At 39.4% G+C, this 19,965-nt stretch overlaps 2 protein-coding genes across 2 annotated transcripts in view; one reads left to right on the plus strand and one right to left on the minus strand.

Annotated features, from left to right (window-relative positions):
- Nucleotides 1-234: 234 nt before the first annotated feature.
- LOC143201634 (VPS35 endosomal protein-sorting factor-like) lies at nucleotides 235-7,436 on the plus strand. The gene is made up of 18 exons (XM_076412813.1): nucleotides 235-382; nucleotides 438-516; nucleotides 572-754; nucleotides 813-972; nucleotides 1,026-1,164; nucleotides 1,218-1,409; nucleotides 1,469-1,645; nucleotides 2,300-2,477; nucleotides 2,533-2,702; nucleotides 2,763-3,045; nucleotides 4,399-4,542; nucleotides 4,597-4,787; nucleotides 6,026-6,161; nucleotides 6,212-6,404; nucleotides 6,464-6,748; nucleotides 6,799-6,969; nucleotides 7,104-7,189; nucleotides 7,241-7,436. Exons 1-18 carry the CDS (start codon nucleotides 360-362, stop codon nucleotides 7,334-7,336), a joined length of 2,886 nt encoding a protein of 961 aa, XP_076268928.1. The 5' UTR covers nucleotides 235-359; the 3' UTR covers nucleotides 7,337-7,436.
- A 336-nt stretch (nucleotides 7,437-7,772) lies between these two features.
- LRP1 (LDL receptor protein 1) overlaps nucleotides 7,773-19,965 on the minus strand; it is a 55,112-nt gene continuing 42,919 nt past the window's right edge. The window contains exons 43-61 of the mRNA XM_076412801.1: nucleotides 18,843-19,393; nucleotides 18,106-18,372; nucleotides 17,894-18,042; nucleotides 17,630-17,776; nucleotides 17,253-17,576; nucleotides 16,473-16,761; nucleotides 15,765-16,031; nucleotides 15,475-15,705; nucleotides 13,729-13,881; nucleotides 13,467-13,661; nucleotides 12,217-12,475; nucleotides 11,968-12,162; nucleotides 11,737-11,905; nucleotides 11,189-11,687; nucleotides 10,217-10,430; nucleotides 9,408-10,005; nucleotides 9,126-9,345; nucleotides 8,629-9,013; nucleotides 7,773-8,575 (exon numbers count right to left, since the gene is read on the minus strand). Of these exons, the coding sequence (XP_076268916.1) occupies nucleotides 8,447-8,575; nucleotides 8,629-9,013; nucleotides 9,126-9,345; nucleotides 9,408-10,005; nucleotides 10,217-10,430; nucleotides 11,189-11,687; nucleotides 11,737-11,905; nucleotides 11,968-12,162; nucleotides 12,217-12,475; nucleotides 13,467-13,661; nucleotides 13,729-13,881; nucleotides 15,475-15,705; nucleotides 15,765-16,031; nucleotides 16,473-16,761; nucleotides 17,253-17,576; nucleotides 17,630-17,776; nucleotides 17,894-18,042; nucleotides 18,106-18,372; nucleotides 18,843-19,393 (5,241 nt within the window). The 3' untranslated portion in view covers nucleotides 7,773-8,446. The remainder of the gene's footprint in view (nucleotides 8,576-8,628; nucleotides 9,014-9,125; nucleotides 9,346-9,407; nucleotides 10,006-10,216; nucleotides 10,431-11,188; nucleotides 11,688-11,736; nucleotides 11,906-11,967; nucleotides 12,163-12,216; nucleotides 12,476-13,466; nucleotides 13,662-13,728; nucleotides 13,882-15,474; nucleotides 15,706-15,764; nucleotides 16,032-16,472; nucleotides 16,762-17,252; nucleotides 17,577-17,629; nucleotides 17,777-17,893; nucleotides 18,043-18,105; nucleotides 18,373-18,842; nucleotides 19,394-19,965) is intronic.

A 19,965-nucleotide genomic window follows, 5' to 3' on the forward strand; every position in this document is an offset into this window, starting at 1 on the left:
TAATACAATTTGCGGGAAAATTTAAATAGATGTCAAATGTTTATATTTTGAATTTTCATACTCTATAACTGAATTTAAATAGTACGATAATGTTAATTTACTTTTTATTAGTCAGTCTTTATATGATAATTATTTACCAAATCTTCAACGTTGTCATTGGCTTTAATTAAATTAATGTACGTCAAAAAATATACAGACTTTTTTTTTATTTCTATGTTTTGTGATGTACGTTCGGTGGTATGCTGTGCTGAGAATTTGTCAAAAAAATATGAGGTTAAGTTTTTTGTTTGACTAGATATATATGTTTTAAAGAGCCATTATTTGTATTACAAAAGAATATTATTTGATTTTTATGAAAAATGTCGTCGAACTTGATTCCTTGGTAATATCATTGAAATGTGTATAATATTACGATTATTGTATTTGAATTTTTGCAGGAGTATTTTACGTTATGACACGGAAAAAGCTAAGGCATTTTCCACAACTGTAAAAGACCACCCTCTTAAAAACATAGTGGTGAGTTAATAATGTCGCTTGTAGTGGCATTAAAAAACGGTACGAGAATTTGCAGGTAACTGAACGAATTCCTCGACGAATATTGGGATCAGCTCCAAGCACTGGAAGAACAACTCCTGTTTCGATAACATCAAATATTTCAGAACCTCTAGCGACCGCTTTAAAACAGTTAGATCCCCTTACTGAGTTTGCAATGCATGAGGAAATGGATCCATTATCGAAAATGGTAGCCGAAATGGTATGGTTTTGAACTGAATTAGAGATTTGGACAAAAAAATGTTGATGCTTTTTCTTAGGATATTGTAGATAATACACAACCAACAACGAGCTTAAAAAAAGAAGATAAAGTAAACAAAACTGATTTGTGGTCTCACAGAAAAACTGCAATATTACAAAAGTATACTACATCAGAGAAATTGACCATGGTTACCAGTTTTTTGTTGGAGGGTGAAAAAGGTAACTATACCTATACTAATACTAATATTACACTGTACTAATGTTGCTTTTAGTGGTGGTAAAAGCACAAAGCACAGCAGTGGACAAAGTGCAACACAGATTAGAACAATTAGATAATTTTGAGGAGGGCTCCCAAAGAAAATTAGACTTATCCCAAACCGAATATATATCAAGGATAGAGCAACTAAACAAGTACTTATAAATTTATTTTTAAATTCCTGAGGATTGAGATAAATTAATTCCAGAGAGCTTATATCCGCTTGGAATACCGAACAAAGGGTGAAAGCTTTGAAAATTGCCATACAGTGCGCGAAAATGTTAACGGACACCGATGTCCTTACATTTTATCCTAGCAAGTTCGTCTTAATCACAGATATCCTAGATTGTTTCGGGAAGCTGGTATACGAAAGACTGAGAACTAAAGCCGAGTATTACAAGTGAGACGGCGAAGGTAACGAGAGGGTCTTTGTACCAAGTCATTTTTGTTTTGTTACAGGCCGGGATCGCAAGTTCCCACAGCGTTGCCGGAAGACTTTACGCCCGATATGGTTCCGAAGACGGCGAGAGAAACGTGTCTCAATTGGTTTTTTAAGATAGCCTCGATCAGGGAGCTGGTGCCGAGACTTTACATCGAGATGGCACTGCTGAAGTCCTACTATTTTCTATCCTCCACGTAGGGATATTGTCTTAGATACGAGGGTCGTTCAATAAATTCGATCATTTTACTTACATTTTTCAAAATACTCTTTCTTGTTGAGACGTCTGAAATTTCGGAGGATCTTTGCTTGACTGTCTCGCCGAACCTTTTTTTAAGTTTAGGAGAAAGTTTGGAAGGTTTTTATGTCATTGGGAGCCAAATATGGTGGTTTTAACATGAATCAAGGTTGGCCGAACCAATTTCTCAGGTCTGGAATCTTTCAAAAAAAGTCACTGGGGACTAAATCTGGCAAATATGGTGTTTGTGTTAATCGGAACCCTGGTTCCTTCATACTTTAATTCCGTCATTATCGCCATATAAAAAGACCATGGAATGTTACCGGATACTAAATCCGGCCAGTAAAGCGCATATTGTAATGATTCCTTGACATTAACCTTCAAAACTGCACAAAATTAACTATGAATACAATGGAAGATAATTTATCTCTTTTCTAACTTGTCGGGTTAAAAAAATAATGGGCATGTTCTTGGCAGCCGTTCCTCTTTTTAAAATCTGCTGTTTCAACTGTCCCCTGTACAAGCGCTGTTATATGTACCTGTCGTATTCCTAAAGAATTTATTGAACGATCTACATAGTGTTTTGAAAGTGTATGGTTGTTTTTGTTTACAGCGACTGTCCAGATGCCTTGACCAAGATTACCGAAATGATCCATGGCATTGGGAATCCATTGGTGGCGGTCTACGCCCGATGTTATTTATGTAGAGCGGGCATGAACGTAGCGACAAAGTGCATCGATACCAATTACCTCAGAAGAAATTTCGAATGTTTCCTCGAGTCCTATCAACACGTAAGCTCGGAGATCGGTCAGGTTGTGCTCTTGTTTGCATCAACGACGATTTCAGATCTTCAGTCAGGGCGTGAAGGATCAGTTACACCAGCAGAAAATGACCGTGCCCATGTACGTTACCCTGTACACGCCAGCCCTGGACTACATCATGGAGGTCATCACCTTGTATTCGCTGGACACCGCCCTGACCGATCTGTTGTCCAAATGTAAGAAATACAGCAACAGGTGAGTAGATCTACTGTCGGGGACCTATCGGCGGCTCGGTTCAAGGTTTCCCTGCTTCAGTTCCCTGATACTGAACACGATCATGTCTGGGTTCAAGCCGGCCTACATCTCGGAACGGTGCCTGCAGTTTCTCAGCATGATCGGCCAGTGTACGGACGACGGCATCTCGCTGGCCTCGCTGCTGAGGACGCTGGGCCTGTGCGTCACCGTGTGCCCTCCTCCGCGCGAACAGAGGCCGCAAGTCCTCAACTCCGTCATCCTCAACATGTCCCTGCTGACGGAGCCGGCGGATTACGCGTCATGTTTCGAGGTGTGGATCCAGTTTGTCGCCAAATATTTTTCGGTGAGTCAGAATTTTATTATACAGGGTATCACAAAATAACGAATCACTTTAGATAAGTTGATAGAAACGATTTATACACTATAACAGGTCGATTGAAGAGTCCCCGGCCTGACAGATAGATGGCGCTACTAGAACTACAACATTTGACAGCTGTCGGATCATTAGTTTGCGAATTATAGCATTTTGAGTGAAGCAACTTATGATAAATTGTTATCATTGAAATGTTATGTTATTGTGAAAAAAATTGATAAAAAGGAATTTCGCGTGTTGATAAAATATTGCTTTTTGAAGGGGAATATAGTTGAAGCAAAAACTTGGCTTGATGCCGAGTTTCCGAGTAACTCTAAAGATATCAACTGAACGTGTACATCATATCATTCACGAATATTTGGGTATGAGAAAGCTCTGTGCAAAGTGGGTGCCGCGCGACCAAAAACAACGACGAGTTGATGATTCGGAGCAGTCTTTGAAGATGACCAAGCATAATAAACCCGAGTTTGTGCGTCGATATGTGACAATGAATGAAACATGGCTCCATCATTTTACTCCAAAGTCCAATCAACAGTCATCCGAGTGGACTGCACACGATAAAACCGCTCCAAAGCGTGGGAAAACGCAATAGTCGACTGGCAAGGTTATGGCGTCTGTATTTTGGGATTCGCATGGAATGATTTTCATTGACTACCTTGAAAAAAGAAGGACTATCAACAGCGACCATTACATAGCGTTGTTGGACCATTTGAAAAAAAAAAGAAAGTTTTGCTTCACCAAGACAATGTGCCGTGTGAAAAATCCATGAATTGGGCTTCGAATTGCTTCCTCATCCACCGTATTCTCCATATCTGGCCCCCAGCGTCTATTTCCTGTTCTCAGACCTCAAAAGAATGCTCGCTGGGAAGAATTTTTCGGCGAATGAAGAGGTGATCGCTGAAACCGAGGCCTATTTTGAAGCAAAGGACAAATCGTACTACAAAAATGGTATCTAAAAGTTGGAGGGTCGCTATAATCAGTGTATCATCCTTGAAGGGAATTATGTTGAATAAAGAAAAAACTAAGTTTGCAAAAAGAATGTGTTTTACTATGGTAGGCCGGCGACTTTTCAATTGACCTGTTATATAGTGGAATATAAAATACGTGCGGTAGATAGGTTAAATAGGTTTTTTGTTTATTTTTATTTAATTATTACAACTATTATTATGTAGATGATATTTTAAAACGTTTTATTTTGTTTTAAAAATTTAAGTTTGATTATATTTTACTTTTTAGTGAGTTCCTTATTTATTTTTTGAAGTCGGTTCAATTTTTTAATATCGCTTTTGTGAAACTCATTAACTAACCAAGTGCGTTTTTAAGGCCAAAGAAGTGGACAGTTTGTTGGGAGACCTGCTGAGTCACATGCACAAAAGCGAAGCCGACTACGACTGCTCGGCGCAACTTCAAAATATAATAGAACGAATCGTCGCCGATATTTCCGACATAGAAAGTTTTTTGACCATGGTAATTGATTGCTTAACGCGTTATCACGTCGTGATTTTAATGCCGTCGATCTAGGAGACGTTCTTCCCCGTGATGGAGCTGTTTCGCGAAAAATCGCGACAGGTCGAAGTCAGCAAGATGATCCTCGTCAAATTTAACTCGATGATCGAAGAAACCAACGATCCCATGGTGGCCAACGTCCTGATATATCTCGGTACTATTTTGCACAATTCCGTCAACCAACTGTCACCAGATGATGAGAAACGGTAAAGTGGTTCTTTTTTTAGGGTCGTGCTTATGGTACGAGGGTCACTATTTATATTTCGGGAATAAGAAAAAAACAAATAGTTTAGCTGCGAATATATTTTTACTGTTTGTCAAAGTACTCGCCACGATGATCGAACAATATTGCATACGCTTAAACCAATTTTCAGAGCATTTATTTCATTCCGACTGAGGTATCTTCAAAACATGATTTTTGAACGCTGCAATAGCTTCATCAGGCGATGAAAATCGTTGACCACGCAGTTTATTCTTCACGAATAGGAACAAAAAGAATTGGGCGCCAAATCAGGGCTGTACAGCGGATGACCCATCAATTCGATGTTTTGTGGTCAAATAGTCTCGTTTGAGAGCTCGCATTGTCATGATGAAAAACAATCCGGCGTCTCTTTTTTGTTTTCCTTATTTCACCGAAGACTGGCAAACAAATGGTTGTGTACCAATCAGAATTTACTGTTCTACAAACCTCCAGAGGCACTGTTGCAATATGACCAGTTTTCTCGAAGAAACAAGCCATTTCCTTTGAAGTGCTTCGTGCGCGGACAGCTTTTGTTGGATTTGGTTCATCTTGGAACACCCATACAGTCAACTGCTGCTTACTTTCGGGCTCATACGAATATATCCATGATTCGTCACCTGTCACGATTTTATAAACGTGTTTCGAAGCACCGCGATTGAATTTCTTAAGCATTTCCTTGCACCAATCGACACGAGCCTTTTTTTGAACGATTGTTTTCGAATGAACGATGTAAAATCGAATATATGCTGGTGGAACTAATTCTTAGGGATGCCTCAATCTCACAATAGGTGACATGATGATCTTGCTTAATAATTTCACACACAGCATCGTTGTTTTCTGGTACAACAGCCGATTTTGGACGACCTTCACGAAACCCGTCGGACAGCGAACTACGACAACGATTGAATTCACTATACCTGCTATACACGGTGGTTTTTGATCGAGCTTCATTGCCAAAAGTCAAATTAAGTTGATTGATGCACTTTTGTTGTGATAATCCACGTCGAAAAATATTCACGATTCAGTTCCATTTTTTGCCGAACTTTCAACTAAAAATAAATAGCGTCGGTACGACAAAATGTTCTGAGTACGTGTATCGTCATAAATGTCAAGCTTTACGATGGAACCGTCAAATGGACTCACATGACAACAGTGTTGCCAATTTTCGAAATGTAAATAGTGACCCTCGTGTGTGTTTCGCAGGCAAATCGGTGAGATATTGTGCAAGTTATTGCGGAAGGTCAATTATCGGTTAGACTTGGAGCGTCAGTTGAACTTTTTGGTCGAGGCCAGAAGCTGTTTTCGGAATATGGATGTTGTTTTAGTTCAGGCCATTCAGGTAATATAACAATGACGTAGTTATTATCTTTGTTATCCGGATTTCCCTAGAGCGTCATTAATATAGCTGGCAATATGAGGCGAGTGATGAAAAGATTACAGAAGAGGAAAGTCCCGGATTTTCTTCATGCTTGTATCGCTTATTGTTTCATCACTATACCGTCGATAGGTTCCCCAAAGACCAGATTAGAGCTGTACCTGTTGTCTGGTCAGGTGGCTTTGTACAGTACTTGCTTGGGACAAGGTAGAATAACCGACAGTTCGACCAACAATTCATAAATGCTATTTATTTCACTATTCTAGCCAATGCAACTTTCAGAGCCATTATCAAGATCATTCGTGAGCTACCCGCAGGCCCAGAAACCGAATCCTTCCTTTTATCATTCGTTAGAAAGTTTCTGTCCCTTTTACTGGTGGTACCTGACAATCCGGAGAGGGGTGTCCGGAGTTTGCTCAAGTCTCTCTTGAACGCCCTCAGAAATTTCAAGTGGCAGGACAACAGCTATGTACTAGGTGTCATATATATTCATGTAATAGATCTTCTATCAGTGGCTGGTCAGGAGATGTACCCTTATCACATAGAGAAAGGTGGGCTGGGAGGAGGTATATTAATAGTTAGTGAAGTAAATGATTTTTAGTCGAAGCCAATGATAGTTTATGGGGATCAGACCCAAAGTTTACCAGGGAAATCACTAGGATTACCGCCATCGTCATAGGAGATGTCTGTTCAATTCTCAGAAACCTGGGTCCTGGCCAAAAACAGTATCAAATAGCTCTGGACCTTTTTATCAGGATTGCCATCAGATCAGGTAAAGTTTTTCAAAACTAAGATAAAGTTAATTTACAGTTAGTTGGAATATATATAGTATGAAATTAATTTTGATAACAATCATTTCAATAAAAAAGATTATAATACTTTATTGAAGTACTTCGTTCTTTGTAGATCTCAGCAATGAAGAACTGAATACTTTAGCTGTGAAACTGTGGAATCTCTGTTTGAAGACCGATCAGGCTGATTTAAAATATATGGTAAGCAGTCATGTTAAATATAAATGCTTTTTCATTGGGTGTTTCATGTAGATGACGACCAGGAGCTATCTACAAGGCAAAGCTCAACATTCCAGTAACGTTGCTTTAGAACAACTTACCGAAAAACTCAGTCTCCCAACAGATTGAAATCCAAGTTGATGTTTATGTGTATATATCCGTTTATTTCGTACTGCGTAGGTTTTTTTAATTGTCTATTTATGGAAATATTATGACTATATTTTGAAAATTTCGTTTTATCAATCACCCACCGCATACCTTTAATAATTTCAATGCGTTTTTTAGTGGATGCAAAAACTCTCGTTTCAGTTAGAGGCTTATTATATTTACAATAAGAACATTACTCAAAACAACACAAAAACTCCTTTATTTATTTAGGTATTATTTAGGTAGTAATTATTCAGTAAGCTTTTTTTTTTCGGAAAAGAACGAACACTCAATACTCTTTCTGGTTGTTTCGAGGGAGTTCGAGTGACGACCCAAAAAATCTCTATTTTCGTAGGGAGTTTTTGCAATGTACTTACGTTTTGAATATTGTGGAATCCGCAAGAATTATACTAATAAATGGCCATTGATGAAACATTTATTAAAAACCGTATTTTACATTGTACAATATAAAAAAAAATACGTCAATCCATCCGGAATCCAACTGAAGAGCTGGGAAGGTACACGGGGGGCAGGGACTAACGATAGAGAGCTGGGTGGATCCCATGGTCCGTGTACAGATTTTGGCACAACCACACGAAAGAATACTTATCGATATACAAAATACATTGAGCTATACATACTTTTTGTCGTACATATAGGGAAATCTTATATTCTTATTCAAAAATCATTTTCTTTAAAATATATTTTAATATTTACAACGGACGTACTCAGTTACTTGTCACATGTCGATATATGTAGGTATATAGATTTAAACCAGAAAAAAAAGGTTTCAACAATTTACTTTCTGGGGAGATGATGGCGTGAGTGAAAGTCGGAGGAATGGCAAGGAAATGAAAACGCAAAAAGCAGAGTGTTAAAACTATGAACCAAACTATCTTTGGGAAAGGTAAGACGACGTCAATTCAGTCGCCTAAAGGTTATATCAAGAAAATCGACGGCTAGAGCGACTTAAATATTGTAAATGGCACATTGCACGGCTCCATCGAGCCGATGTCTTTTATCTGTTAATACGAACGAGATTTTCAAGCAGTCTTGGGCTAATTAGAGGTTAGGAGAAAATGGGATTAGGTTTTATAGCTCTTCGGTCGGTGGAGGGGGTGTTTCGTCGGTGCTGTGTTCCAGGAGGACGGCCTTCTCTTCCCGGCCACTGGTGGTACCGTTGTAGACCGAATCGTAAACGGGATTGACGAAGTTGCCGGACTGAAAAACGAGAAATGTTGGTTTGGGAGTGGTACCGATTGTTTTGGTTATACCTTGTCGGCGTCTAGAGTGAATGGTTCCGCGTCTCTGTCGTGATACATAGGATTGGCGAAATCGTTTTCCTGCAGTCGCTCGTGAGAGAATACCGTTCGTTTTCTAAACACGTACTGGAACAGTATGATGCCAGCCGCCAGAACTATGAGCATCACCGCCAGAGCGTACCCGATAGGTACCCATATGCTACGTCCCTCCTCTCTGACACTGCTACGGTGCTCGATCACTTCGGGATTCTTTAGAATGGTACAGTTGCTGCCCTCGTAGTCTGGTAGACATTCGCAATATGACACGTTCCCTTTCAAGGTGCAGGTACCACCATTTTGGCACGGCTTGCGACAAGCCGGCTTAGAACAGGTGGATCCCGTCCAGTCCCCGGTACAGCTACAAACAAGTAAATAAGAAATACAGTATACTCCGAAATAAATAACTAAAAAATAGGGTAGTGTGTAAACATTTTTAGTAAAAAAAAGAGTTTTAGCACAGCGTTACTTACCGACATACAGGAGTATTGTTCGGGGTGGATACTTCGCAAATGCCCTGGTTCTTGCAGTAGTTGTTGCAGGGATTGGAGCCGCCCATGTACGTAGAGCAATCATTGCCCGACCAAAGCGCCGGACATGAACAATATAATATATGTCCGTCGGTACTGCATTGTCCTCCATTTTTACATACGATGCCATGCGATTTACACAGGTCAGTCTGACATCTATCTCCTGAAAAACACGGAGACCAGTTGGTTTGAAGAAGGCTGACGACTAAATGATGACGAAGTTACCTGTGAAGGAAGGCGGACAGATACACTGGAGGCTGGACGGTTGGCAGGTACCTCCGTTTTTGCACAGTCCCTCACACCGGTCGATTTCGCAAAACTCCCCGGTGTACCCGGGACGACAGTCGCACGATACCTTGTTGGAGATGACGGACACTTCGCCGTTGTCCCCGCATACGGATGTCTCGCAGTAGGCGCCGCTGTAACCTTGGGAGCACTTGCAGGAACGAGTATCGTTGGCCACCACGCAGGTGCCGCCATTTCCGCAGTCGAAATTGGTGCATTGCTGGCATCGGAAGCCCATGAAGCCGTCCGAGCACGTGCAATGAGGTATATTCATGAACACCTTGCAGGTCCCGTTGTTCTCGCAGAAATCGAGGCAGACCGGCAGTCGCTTCTCGCACCTCTTGCCGTAGAATTGCGGGGGACATATGCACGTCAGCGGCGGTAGGTTGGGCTCTTCCGAGGACGTCGTGCCGTTTGTGGAGTCATCCAGCTTGCACACGCCCCTGTTCTTGCAGTGTTGCGAGCACCTGTAGTACTGACAGCGATCTCCGGCGTACAACGGCGGACACTCGCAGTGAGGGGTTCCTCCTTCTCCCACCTAAAGAATCGCAAGTGTCAACGATAGTGAAGCCAGCCAAATAATAACATCGAAGATTGATAATAAAGTATGGAAATTATAAAACATTTTTAAAAGTAGCGATATTTCTAATAAACATTTAAAATTAAGTGCCAAAAACCGTAATAAACCTTTAAAAATAAGTAGCAGCACATAATATCTCGGATTCTTCGTAAAAGACGCATGTCGTTACCTTGCAGGTTCCCGTGTTACAATTAAAGGGGCACTGCGGAGTCGGCGCCACGGCCGGCTTGCAGGTCAGAAGATCGCTGACGTACCCATCGGCGCACAGACACCGGGGTCCTTTCGGCGTCAGCAGGCAGAACTCGTTGTTGTTGCAGAAACCGCTGCAGGAATTGTTGATCTTAGGCCGCCGGTGCTCGTGCAGTATTAGAATGTCGGAGATCCTGAAAACATAAGGATCATCAGCCCGACCTAATTTTAATCGCTCTAAATCCTAACAAAGCGGTAAATTCAAGATTATAACGTAAATGTATTAAATTCAGTGCTTTAACCAAGATATAAATAACCAAGTGTAGTTGTTTAAATACTACATAATAATTTAATTAAATTCAACATTATAACGAACATTTAATAAATTCAATGTTATAATGAGAAATTCAATAAATTCGCTATTATAATAAAAATTTGTATAAAATTTCAATACTATAAACCAAAACTAATAAATAGACTGCTATAATTTATAATATATAACAATAAATATTATAATTTCAGTATGATAAGTTAACTTGTACGGTTGATAAGTTGATATACTAAGTTAAATTCAATATATAAGAAAAATTGAATAAATTCAACATTAAAATGAGACATTAAATCGAAGAAAGTTCGCTATCATAATGAAAACTTAATATATCCAATGTGGTAACAAGAAATTTAGAATAGGTAGAACAGAATAGGTATTTTATATATATATATATATATATATATATATATATATATATATATATATATATATATATATATATATATATATACGTTATATATATAACGTATATGTTCTAAATTTAATAAGCTCAACTAAATAACTAGAAATTTAACAAACTCAAGGTTATAATAGAATGTGAATATGATTTAATAAAGTTAATACTGTATTCAAAGTTATAATGAAAGATATACCAAATTTACTATAATATATTACTAGTACCTGTTCAGTCCGTGTGCCAGGTACACAATCTCGCCCTTTCCGAACTTATCCAATCGCAGAACATCGTGCTTCTGATACGTGGACACGAACAGATTATGTTCGAACACCTCCAGCTTGTATGGCTTGATGTCGTTCAGAAAATGCCACACCAGCTGCCTGTCCTTGCCCTCGTAGTTCACCGTTTCGATCTTTAGCATCTTCGAGTCGCACCAATACAGCCGTTTGGTCGCGTAATCGATGGTCAGTCCGGTAGGCCACACCAGATCGTTCACCAACGTCCTCCTGTTGTACCCGTCCATGTCGGCTCGCTCGATTCTCGGCAACAAACCAGCGTCGATCCAGAACATGATCCCGTCCCCGGGGGCCACCACGACGTCTCTCGGCTGCTGCATGTTGCCCCTCACCACCGTGTAGTTGAACTGGCCCGCGAAATCGGTCGCTATGATCCGGTATCCGTCGGTGACGTACAGTCGCTCTGCCGTCCAGTCCAGCGCGATGCCTGTAACGGTCGATTTATGGTAAAAAGACTCGAAGAACTCGCTACTCACCTCTGGGGTCATTGAGGTTGTTGAGAACGGTCCTGGCCACGTCCGCGTCTCTGTTGGTGCGTCTGTCGTCGTGTACTTGGATGATCTTGGCCTGGACGCGTTTGTACTTGTGGTCAGTCCAGAAGGCTTCGGCTTGACGATTGCCATAGTGAATGTCGACAGCGTCAACCTGTTGAATTAATATTTGGAACTATTAGTATTTAAATAGAACGACGATGAAAAACCAATTACCTTGTATCCTGGTGCTGTGGCCAGGGTTTTCTTGTTCTTATCTTTGTCGACGCCCACCTTATAGGGCGACAGAACCGTCAGGTCTGCTTCTACTGCCAAGATCAGTTCAGCCAACTGACCTTCTGCCTGACACTGACCGTCGGAGGTCAGCCTGTAGCCCTCCACGCACTTGCACAGTGTCTGGTTGTGTTTGACCTGAACAAAGAGGTTTGGTAGTGGTGTTAGGGAGGAATTATGTTGAGGTCGTACCTCGACGCATATCTGAGAGCAAGTGTTCCATTTGCAGAGGGACGTCTTGCAGTCTAGCTCGTCGCTGTTATCGACGCAATTGTTGACTCCGTCGCACAATTCGCTGTCGAGGATGCAGCGCTTGTTCTGGCAGGTGAACTGGCCCAAGGGGCAGACGCCGTAGTTTTTGCAGGTATTGTTGTCTTCGTCGCTGCCATCGCCGCATTGGGATTTGCCATCGCAGAGGGCGTGTAAAGGCACGCATTTGTCATTTTTACACCTGATAAAAGGATATAATCAAGTAACAAAACGGACAATATAACAGGTGTGTCGGTAATTCCTTTCCAGATTTTGTAATGAGTTTGAATACCCATAAGCATGCAATGACCAAACGATGTAAAAAGGATTATTAGCTATAAAATTTATTATAGTGATTATTTTACTCAAAGAAATTGAATTGAAAATTCTCTATATTATATTAGCTATATGTAGCTAAAAAACTGTCAAAATAAATTTATAATTTAAAGAATTTGTAATTAAAACTGTATATTGCAGTAGTTAAATATTACTAGCTAAAAAAAATGTCTTAATGTATTGTAACAGAGAAATGACAGTCAAAAATTGTATTAGCTACAGATTATTAGCTATTAAATATGTTATAATGAATTTGTTACTCAGAGAAATTGTAGCTAAAACTGTATATTGCATTATTGGAATTAGCTATAAAATATATACATTATTAGCTATAAAATCTGTTACAGTGTTTTGTTCAGGAAAATTCTAGCTCAAACTATATATTACATTAGCTACAAATTAGTATCCAAGTGTCTGTAAGTAAGCTGAAAAAGCGAAAAAGATATGGAATTTCAGGAGTTACAGGATGAAGACCCAATTTAAAATCAAAAACAATTGGCAGAAAAGTTGAATGTGGAATATGTGAACGATTAACAAGTGATGGGAAAGACCCAAATGATGGGAATATGTTGAAATACATGAATAGATAATTTTGCAACATTACAACCGATCAAAGAAAATGCTTGTATTGAAATTACTTGTATAGGAAATTTTATAGCACTCTCCAGACCTGGCTCCATGCGACTGGCACCCTTTCGCATCGATTGGGCACGCACTTGCAGAACAGCATTTCGACGACTTCGAAGAATACAAGAGATTGTCAAAATACATAGAATCAAATGCCAACCCAATACTTTACATTGTAAATAACGGAAGAAAACTACCGACACACCAGACATGTTCATTATCAGTCCTACCTGAATCTTCCGGCTGGACAGGCGAACGGGGAGCATCTATGTTCATCGGAACCATCGGGACAGTCCTCCTGGCCGTCGCACCGCCACGAATTGCTGATACAGAACCCGTTCTGGCAAGAGAACATATGAGGAGGGCAGGTTTCCGTACAGTTGGCCTCGTCGGAACCATCGGAACAGTCTATTTCCCCGTCACACCTGGAACAGTCGCCGTCGCGGCGTTGGTGAGACGATCTCGAGCCAGAGAACGATAGGGAACCCTTACCTCCAACCCAGGAATATGCAGTTCTGGGCGTTGACGCACTCGAACTCGTTCTGCTTGCACTGACGCTGGCAGTCGCGCTCGTCCGAGTGATCGTCGCACTGATGTTCACCGTCGCACTTCATGGTTCCCCGTATACACTTACCGTTACCGCACCTGGAGCGGCGAGCATTTAGGGAAAAACATATCAAACATTAATTACCACTCAACAACAACAATCAACTAACTGGTCGCTAATAATCGGGCAGTGTCGAGGGTGGTGTCGGTAAATTGCAATTAACTGTGGGCATCTTAAGATTAACTGTACAGAACCTGTAGTTAATTAAATAAAAACACTGTGCTGGGCGAGATTAAATATTATATTACCATATCATCATCAATAAGTTAAAATATAAATAGTAATTAAGGATATTACAATAGTATTAATTGGTTTAATTAATAGTTGTTAGTAATTGCTGGTTACAGATATGATATTTATCATAATAAATCGTAAGAATCAGAAAATATAGTAAAAGAAAGCTGGATATCAATAGTTCAAATATAAAATGCTGATAAAAAATAATAAATCATTGAGTATTAAGTCTTAATATAAAAATAGCAGCTAGAAAATAGATATGAGGTCACAGTAAATTCATAAGTCAGAATAATGTAGTCAAAAAATGTTATTGTTAGCTATAAGATGTGCCCAAGTTAATAAGTAAATTGGAAAAATGTAGTAGCAGACATTTTTTAGTTTATTATATTTATACTACAGATGAATCTGTTATAATTAATTTATAATTTCAGAAATTGTAGTCAAAACTGTATACAACCTAAGCTACAGATTATTAGTTAAAAATGTGTTATAATGAATTTGAAATTTAGAGAAATTGTAGCCAAGAACTATATATTGAATTAGCTAGAGATTATTAGCTAAAAATGTGTTATAATGATTTGTAACTCAAATAAATTGTAGCCAAAAACTGTATATCGCATTAGCTATAGATTATTAGCTTTAAAATGTTTTGCTGTGAATGTGTGAAACAGAAAATTGTAGCCAAAACTAGTATACTGTATTAACTACAGGTTGTTAGTTATAATATATATATATTATAGTCAAGTAGTGTATATAGTATTAATTTCAGATTGTAAGCTATAAATTATGTTAACAGTGTGTTTGTAAGTCAGAAAATTGTAGTCAAAAAGTGTATATTATATTAATTAAAAATTGTTGGCTAGTCGAGTCAGAAAATTGTAGTGAAAAAGTGTACTGTAATGGATGGTTAACTACAGATTGTTAGCTATAAAATACCTACGTTATGATTGTTGTTAGATGGTAGAAGTTGATGTTATAGATTTATCTTATATATATTAATTACTGATAATTAATTGATCCTGATTATTGGTAATTAAGTCATAACATAACAATAGCACCACATTTATCACAGTAAATTCTAGTCAAAAACGTTCTATGTTAGAAATTCGTATTCTTACAGATTACCAATACAGGTCACACGATGGCATAAAACCAACACCAACGAATTAAGTATCACATTTATCACAGTGAAATAGTAAGTCAACAAAGCAGTAGTCGTAATCTTTTAAAGTCTTAAGTCAAAAATTTACATTATACTGCTAGGAATAATTGCTATAAATACTGGTTAGTGTTCAACAATCATAATATTTAATAAGTACCGATTAATTATACGCTGTTATAATTCTTGTTGTCATTCGATCATAAACTACTGGTTCATTTTTGAGGTACAATACCTGAATTCGGATTCAGAGCAATTCCTGGGCACGCAGTTCAGCTCGTCTGAGCCGTCGCCACAGTCGTCTTCGTAATCGCATTTCCAGCGTCCCGGGATGCACTTGTTGTTCCTGCACTTGAAGTAGGTGGGTTCGCAGGTGTGAAAGTCGGAAAGGTCGCAGCTGGGAGGCTCGTCCTCGCCCCCACCGCAGTCTGGATCACCGTCGCACTTCCAAGCCAACGGGATACACCTGGAGAAGTAAGAAAACTGGTGTTGAAGCGTCGGAACCTCGACGAAAATCCATGGTACCTTCCGGAGTTGCATCTGAAGTGACCCTCGGTGCAGTTCCTGGATTTGCAGTCCTGCTGCTCGTCGGAATTGTCGCCACAGTCGTTGTCCTTGTCGCAAATCCACACCGAAGGTATACACTTGTCGTTATCGCACTTGAACTGGTTAGCTTGGCACGTAACGGGGGGACAGTGAAGTTCGTCTTCTCCAAGTGGACAATTCTTCACCTTGTTACATCGCATCGAGTTCGGTATGCAGATACTTGGTGTAGTTTCGTTACCCTCGCATCTACAAGAATATATGTTCTCTGTGTAACTGTACTTTAAGCCCTTCAATAAATATGTATTGGATGTACCGTATGTCATAATAAATTATATTTTATAACGTTTCATTGTTTTATTTACATTAGTATATTAGCATATTAGTAAACAAAAACTTAAATTTGATGCGGCAACGTTGCATTATGAATTTTGATGACGTGCATTGGTTGTTTTATTTGAAGGACTATAGTTAAAATTGTGCCATGTTAGCCAGTCTGATTATAAGCTCTAAATAACGTTACCGTAAATTAGCTAATCAGAGAAATGCAGTCAAAGAAAATGTAGACTTTATTACAGTGAAAATATAATAAATAATCCTATCAACCTAAACTGAGTGATCATAAAAACAGAGTATGCCATGAATACATCAAATAATAATCGTTCCAAGTTGTGTAACATGGATACTAACCTAAACTGAGTATTCAAGCACGTGTGTTTATCGCAATCCTTCTCGTCTGATCCATCTCCGCAATTGTTCACGCCGTTACACAGGTCCCCTGGATGTATACATTGTCCGTTTTGGCACTGGTACTGTCCGGGCATACACTTGAAAGGCCGACAGTCTGGAGGCTCATCGCTTCCATCATCGCAGTCATTCTGAGTGTCGCACTTCCACCAAAACGGGATACACTTGTAACTGTTTTGGCACTCAAAATGAGAGGACGTACAGTTGGCCTCGCAGGATTTACCATCTTTACCTAAAATAATATAAATGCCGATAGAAGATTTCGCACATAATGTAATAATAACAACTGATATGCCAGAATACCTAAATAAAACTTAATGAAACAGATGAAATATGACATTAAGAGAATTGAATTGAATGATAATGATTTTAAAAAAAAATGTGAAAAAATGGTGATGGGAGAGCTACAAGTAATAAATATTTATATTGAGAGTGTAAAAATAGAATAATTAAATGTTTAATTGTGTTAAGTATCTGGGTATAGAAATAGAAAGCAACGGAAGCCAGGTGATGGAAATTAATACAATATTTGAAGAATAATGAATTTTCAAAGAAGTATCAATAGTTGTAAATGAGAGTATCGAACCTTTAATTGAGAAGTAAAATATCGAAATTAAAAATCGGGGGTTTTCGAAAAAGTATATTAAACTTTTTTTTGGAGATTTCTATAATTTTTTTGCATGAAAAATGTCATTTGCTGTTCGGTTAGACCTCGTATCTTACCCAAGATATAATTCTCTGGACACTGGCAAGTGTAATATGGCGGCACCGGAGATAGCAAGCACAAAACCGAGCAGTTGGCGCTCTCACAGGGATTGGCAACCATGGGCTGACGTAGTGGATGGACCACCCTAACGTCCATCGGTCTGTGGACAATGTTCAGTAATGAAGAGCAGTTCTGGCCGGTGTACTTGTGACACTTCTCGATCGTCTTCGTCTCCCAGTCGGTCCAGTAGACGTTGTCCTCCCACACGTCGATGGCGAAAGCGTGATGCAGCTGGATCTTGCTGTTGATGTGACGATTGGCGACGATTTTAATGTTGTTGCCTGAAAAACGATCGTTGAAACCGGCGGGCCTTCCGGATATTTGGGGGCTTTACCGTCTAGATCAGCCACGGCGATGTAATCTTCCTTAGCGTCCGCCCAGAATATCTCTTCCGTCTCGAAGGAGATGGTGAGGGCATTGGGCCAGCCCAGATTCTTGTCCACTATCACTTTCGGGTCAGATCCATCCATACCAGCTTTACCTGAATATCAAACATTATTAAATTAATTATAAACGTATCCTATCCTATTGTGTCCTATATTTCTAAATACCTGGAGTGTTTAAAATCGTCATAATCATTATCAAAAAAAAAACATACCTATATGAGCTTTTTCACCCCAATCAGTCCAATATAAATATTTACGTATAGGGTCCAAAGACAAGGCCCTAGGCTGCTCCAGGTTTTTGATGGATAACATCTTCTTGTGTTTCCCGTCTAACGTGGACACTTCGATAGTGTGAACGCCCCTTTAACAGCAACAACAACAAATCGCGAACAACTTAACACAGAAAAACTTCCAGATCACTTACTTGTCGCACCAATAGAGATTCCTGCCCACCCAATCCACTGCCAGGCCGTCAGGATTGTGCAGCGTGTTGGAATGAATGGTCTCGATCGCATCTGAGGAGCTATTGTGTCTGTAGTCGCACAGGCGCTTGATGGTACTGCCCAGTTGGCTTACGTCCGACCAATAGATGCACTGACTGAGCCAGTCATAATCTAGGCCCACCGCATTGGTTAGGTTATGTGCTCGGATGGTCGCAAAACCATTCAAGTCGATTTCTCTTATGTAATACCTAGGAAGAGAGACCAATAATGGAGAATTCATGTAAATCACTTATTAGTTATATATTTTAGGTTAACTGTGTTATGTTTATTTACACATGTTTACTTATACTAGAGCTATTTGTTATATAAGTCTGAAAATAATGAATAATGAGTAATAACCATATTCAATCTTTCAAAATATTCTAGTTTTCTCAATAATAATTACACTCTCTCATTGACTATATAATTTTATGCAAACTGTTTTATTTTCAATGACATATCTGTATTTATATCAGAGTAATTTATCATATAAGTATAAAAATAGTGAATAATGAGTAATACAATATTCATATCTTTCAAAATACTTTAGTATGTTTAATAATAACTACACTCTCTTATTACCTATGTAAATTTATGCAAACTGTGTTCTTTTCATTCACACATCTTTATTTATAATTATGTACTAACTTCATGGCATTATAATATACATACTATTTACCTATTAGCGACCAGCAGAGTGGTTTTGAACTCGGAGTTGGCCACGCAAGAATGATTCTCCATTATATAGTCCTTGTGGCACTTGCACTGGTACGATCCCCTGGTGTTTTTGCATATCTGGCTGCACGGTCTGTCCAGGCACTCGTCGATGTCCTCGCAATGGTGCGGGTTCTTGGCCGACACCTTGAAACCTGGCCCGCACTGGCACTGGTACCCCACCGGTTTGTCGACGCAGATCTGATGGCAGGGCGACGGGTCGGCCGAGCACTCGTTGATGTTGCACTTGAGCTCGTCGCTGAAGTCGCCGCAATTGTTCTCGCCGTCGCACAGCAACGACTCCTTGATGCAGACGCCGTTGTCGCAGCTGAACCAGCCTTTGGCCTGGCAGTAGTCGTTGCTGGTGCAGGTCCTCTCGTCGCTGTTGTCGCCGCAGTCGTCGTCCCCGTCGCACTTGTGCAAGTCCATGATGCACTTGCCGTTGGCGCAATTGAACTCGCCCACAGAACACGACCTGTAGCACTCGTCTGGTTCGTCTGATCCATCATTACAATCCTACAATTACGAGAGAGTTTTAGAGAGATTCGTTCACTATAGTCCGTCCTATAAAACAGCCAGTGTATGTCGTCAGAACGTATAACGTCAACACCTCGCAATGTTGCCACATCAACTTTGTTTATCACTAATGTTTTGAAGAACGACATTGTCGACCAGTACCAGCACATTGAATTTTATAGACTGATTTGGTAATATGCTCTGACGCATCAGATAGCATTCTGTTTCTTTTTAACTAGATAAGTAGGAACATCCGAGTTTAAAACGAATTTTACATTTTTACAAACTTCTATTGACAGTATATTCGACTTCTATGTCGTGCACTGACTGTTGGTTATTGGAAGGGCTATATATGTTTGAGCTGCTATTGATTAAATAAAATATAGGAGAAATATGTATTTAAAAAAAATGAGTAATGCTATTCATTCATATTTTTCAAAATACTTTAATTACTTCCAAAATAATTATACCATGTGATGAGGAAAATAATTTTACATGCCCACTAGAGTTTTAATTTTAATATAATCACGGTTCCATATAAAAAAAAACAATGACCAATTATTTCCTTTAAT

The sequence above is a fragment of the Rhynchophorus ferrugineus genome, unplaced genomic scaffold (genome assembly GCF_030347505.1).
Source record: "Rhynchophorus ferrugineus isolate W39M unplaced genomic scaffold, kcgeb_rfMv2 rfM8, whole genome shotgun sequence".
Taxonomy (NCBI): Eukaryota; Metazoa; Arthropoda; class Insecta; order Coleoptera; family Curculionidae; genus Rhynchophorus; species Rhynchophorus ferrugineus.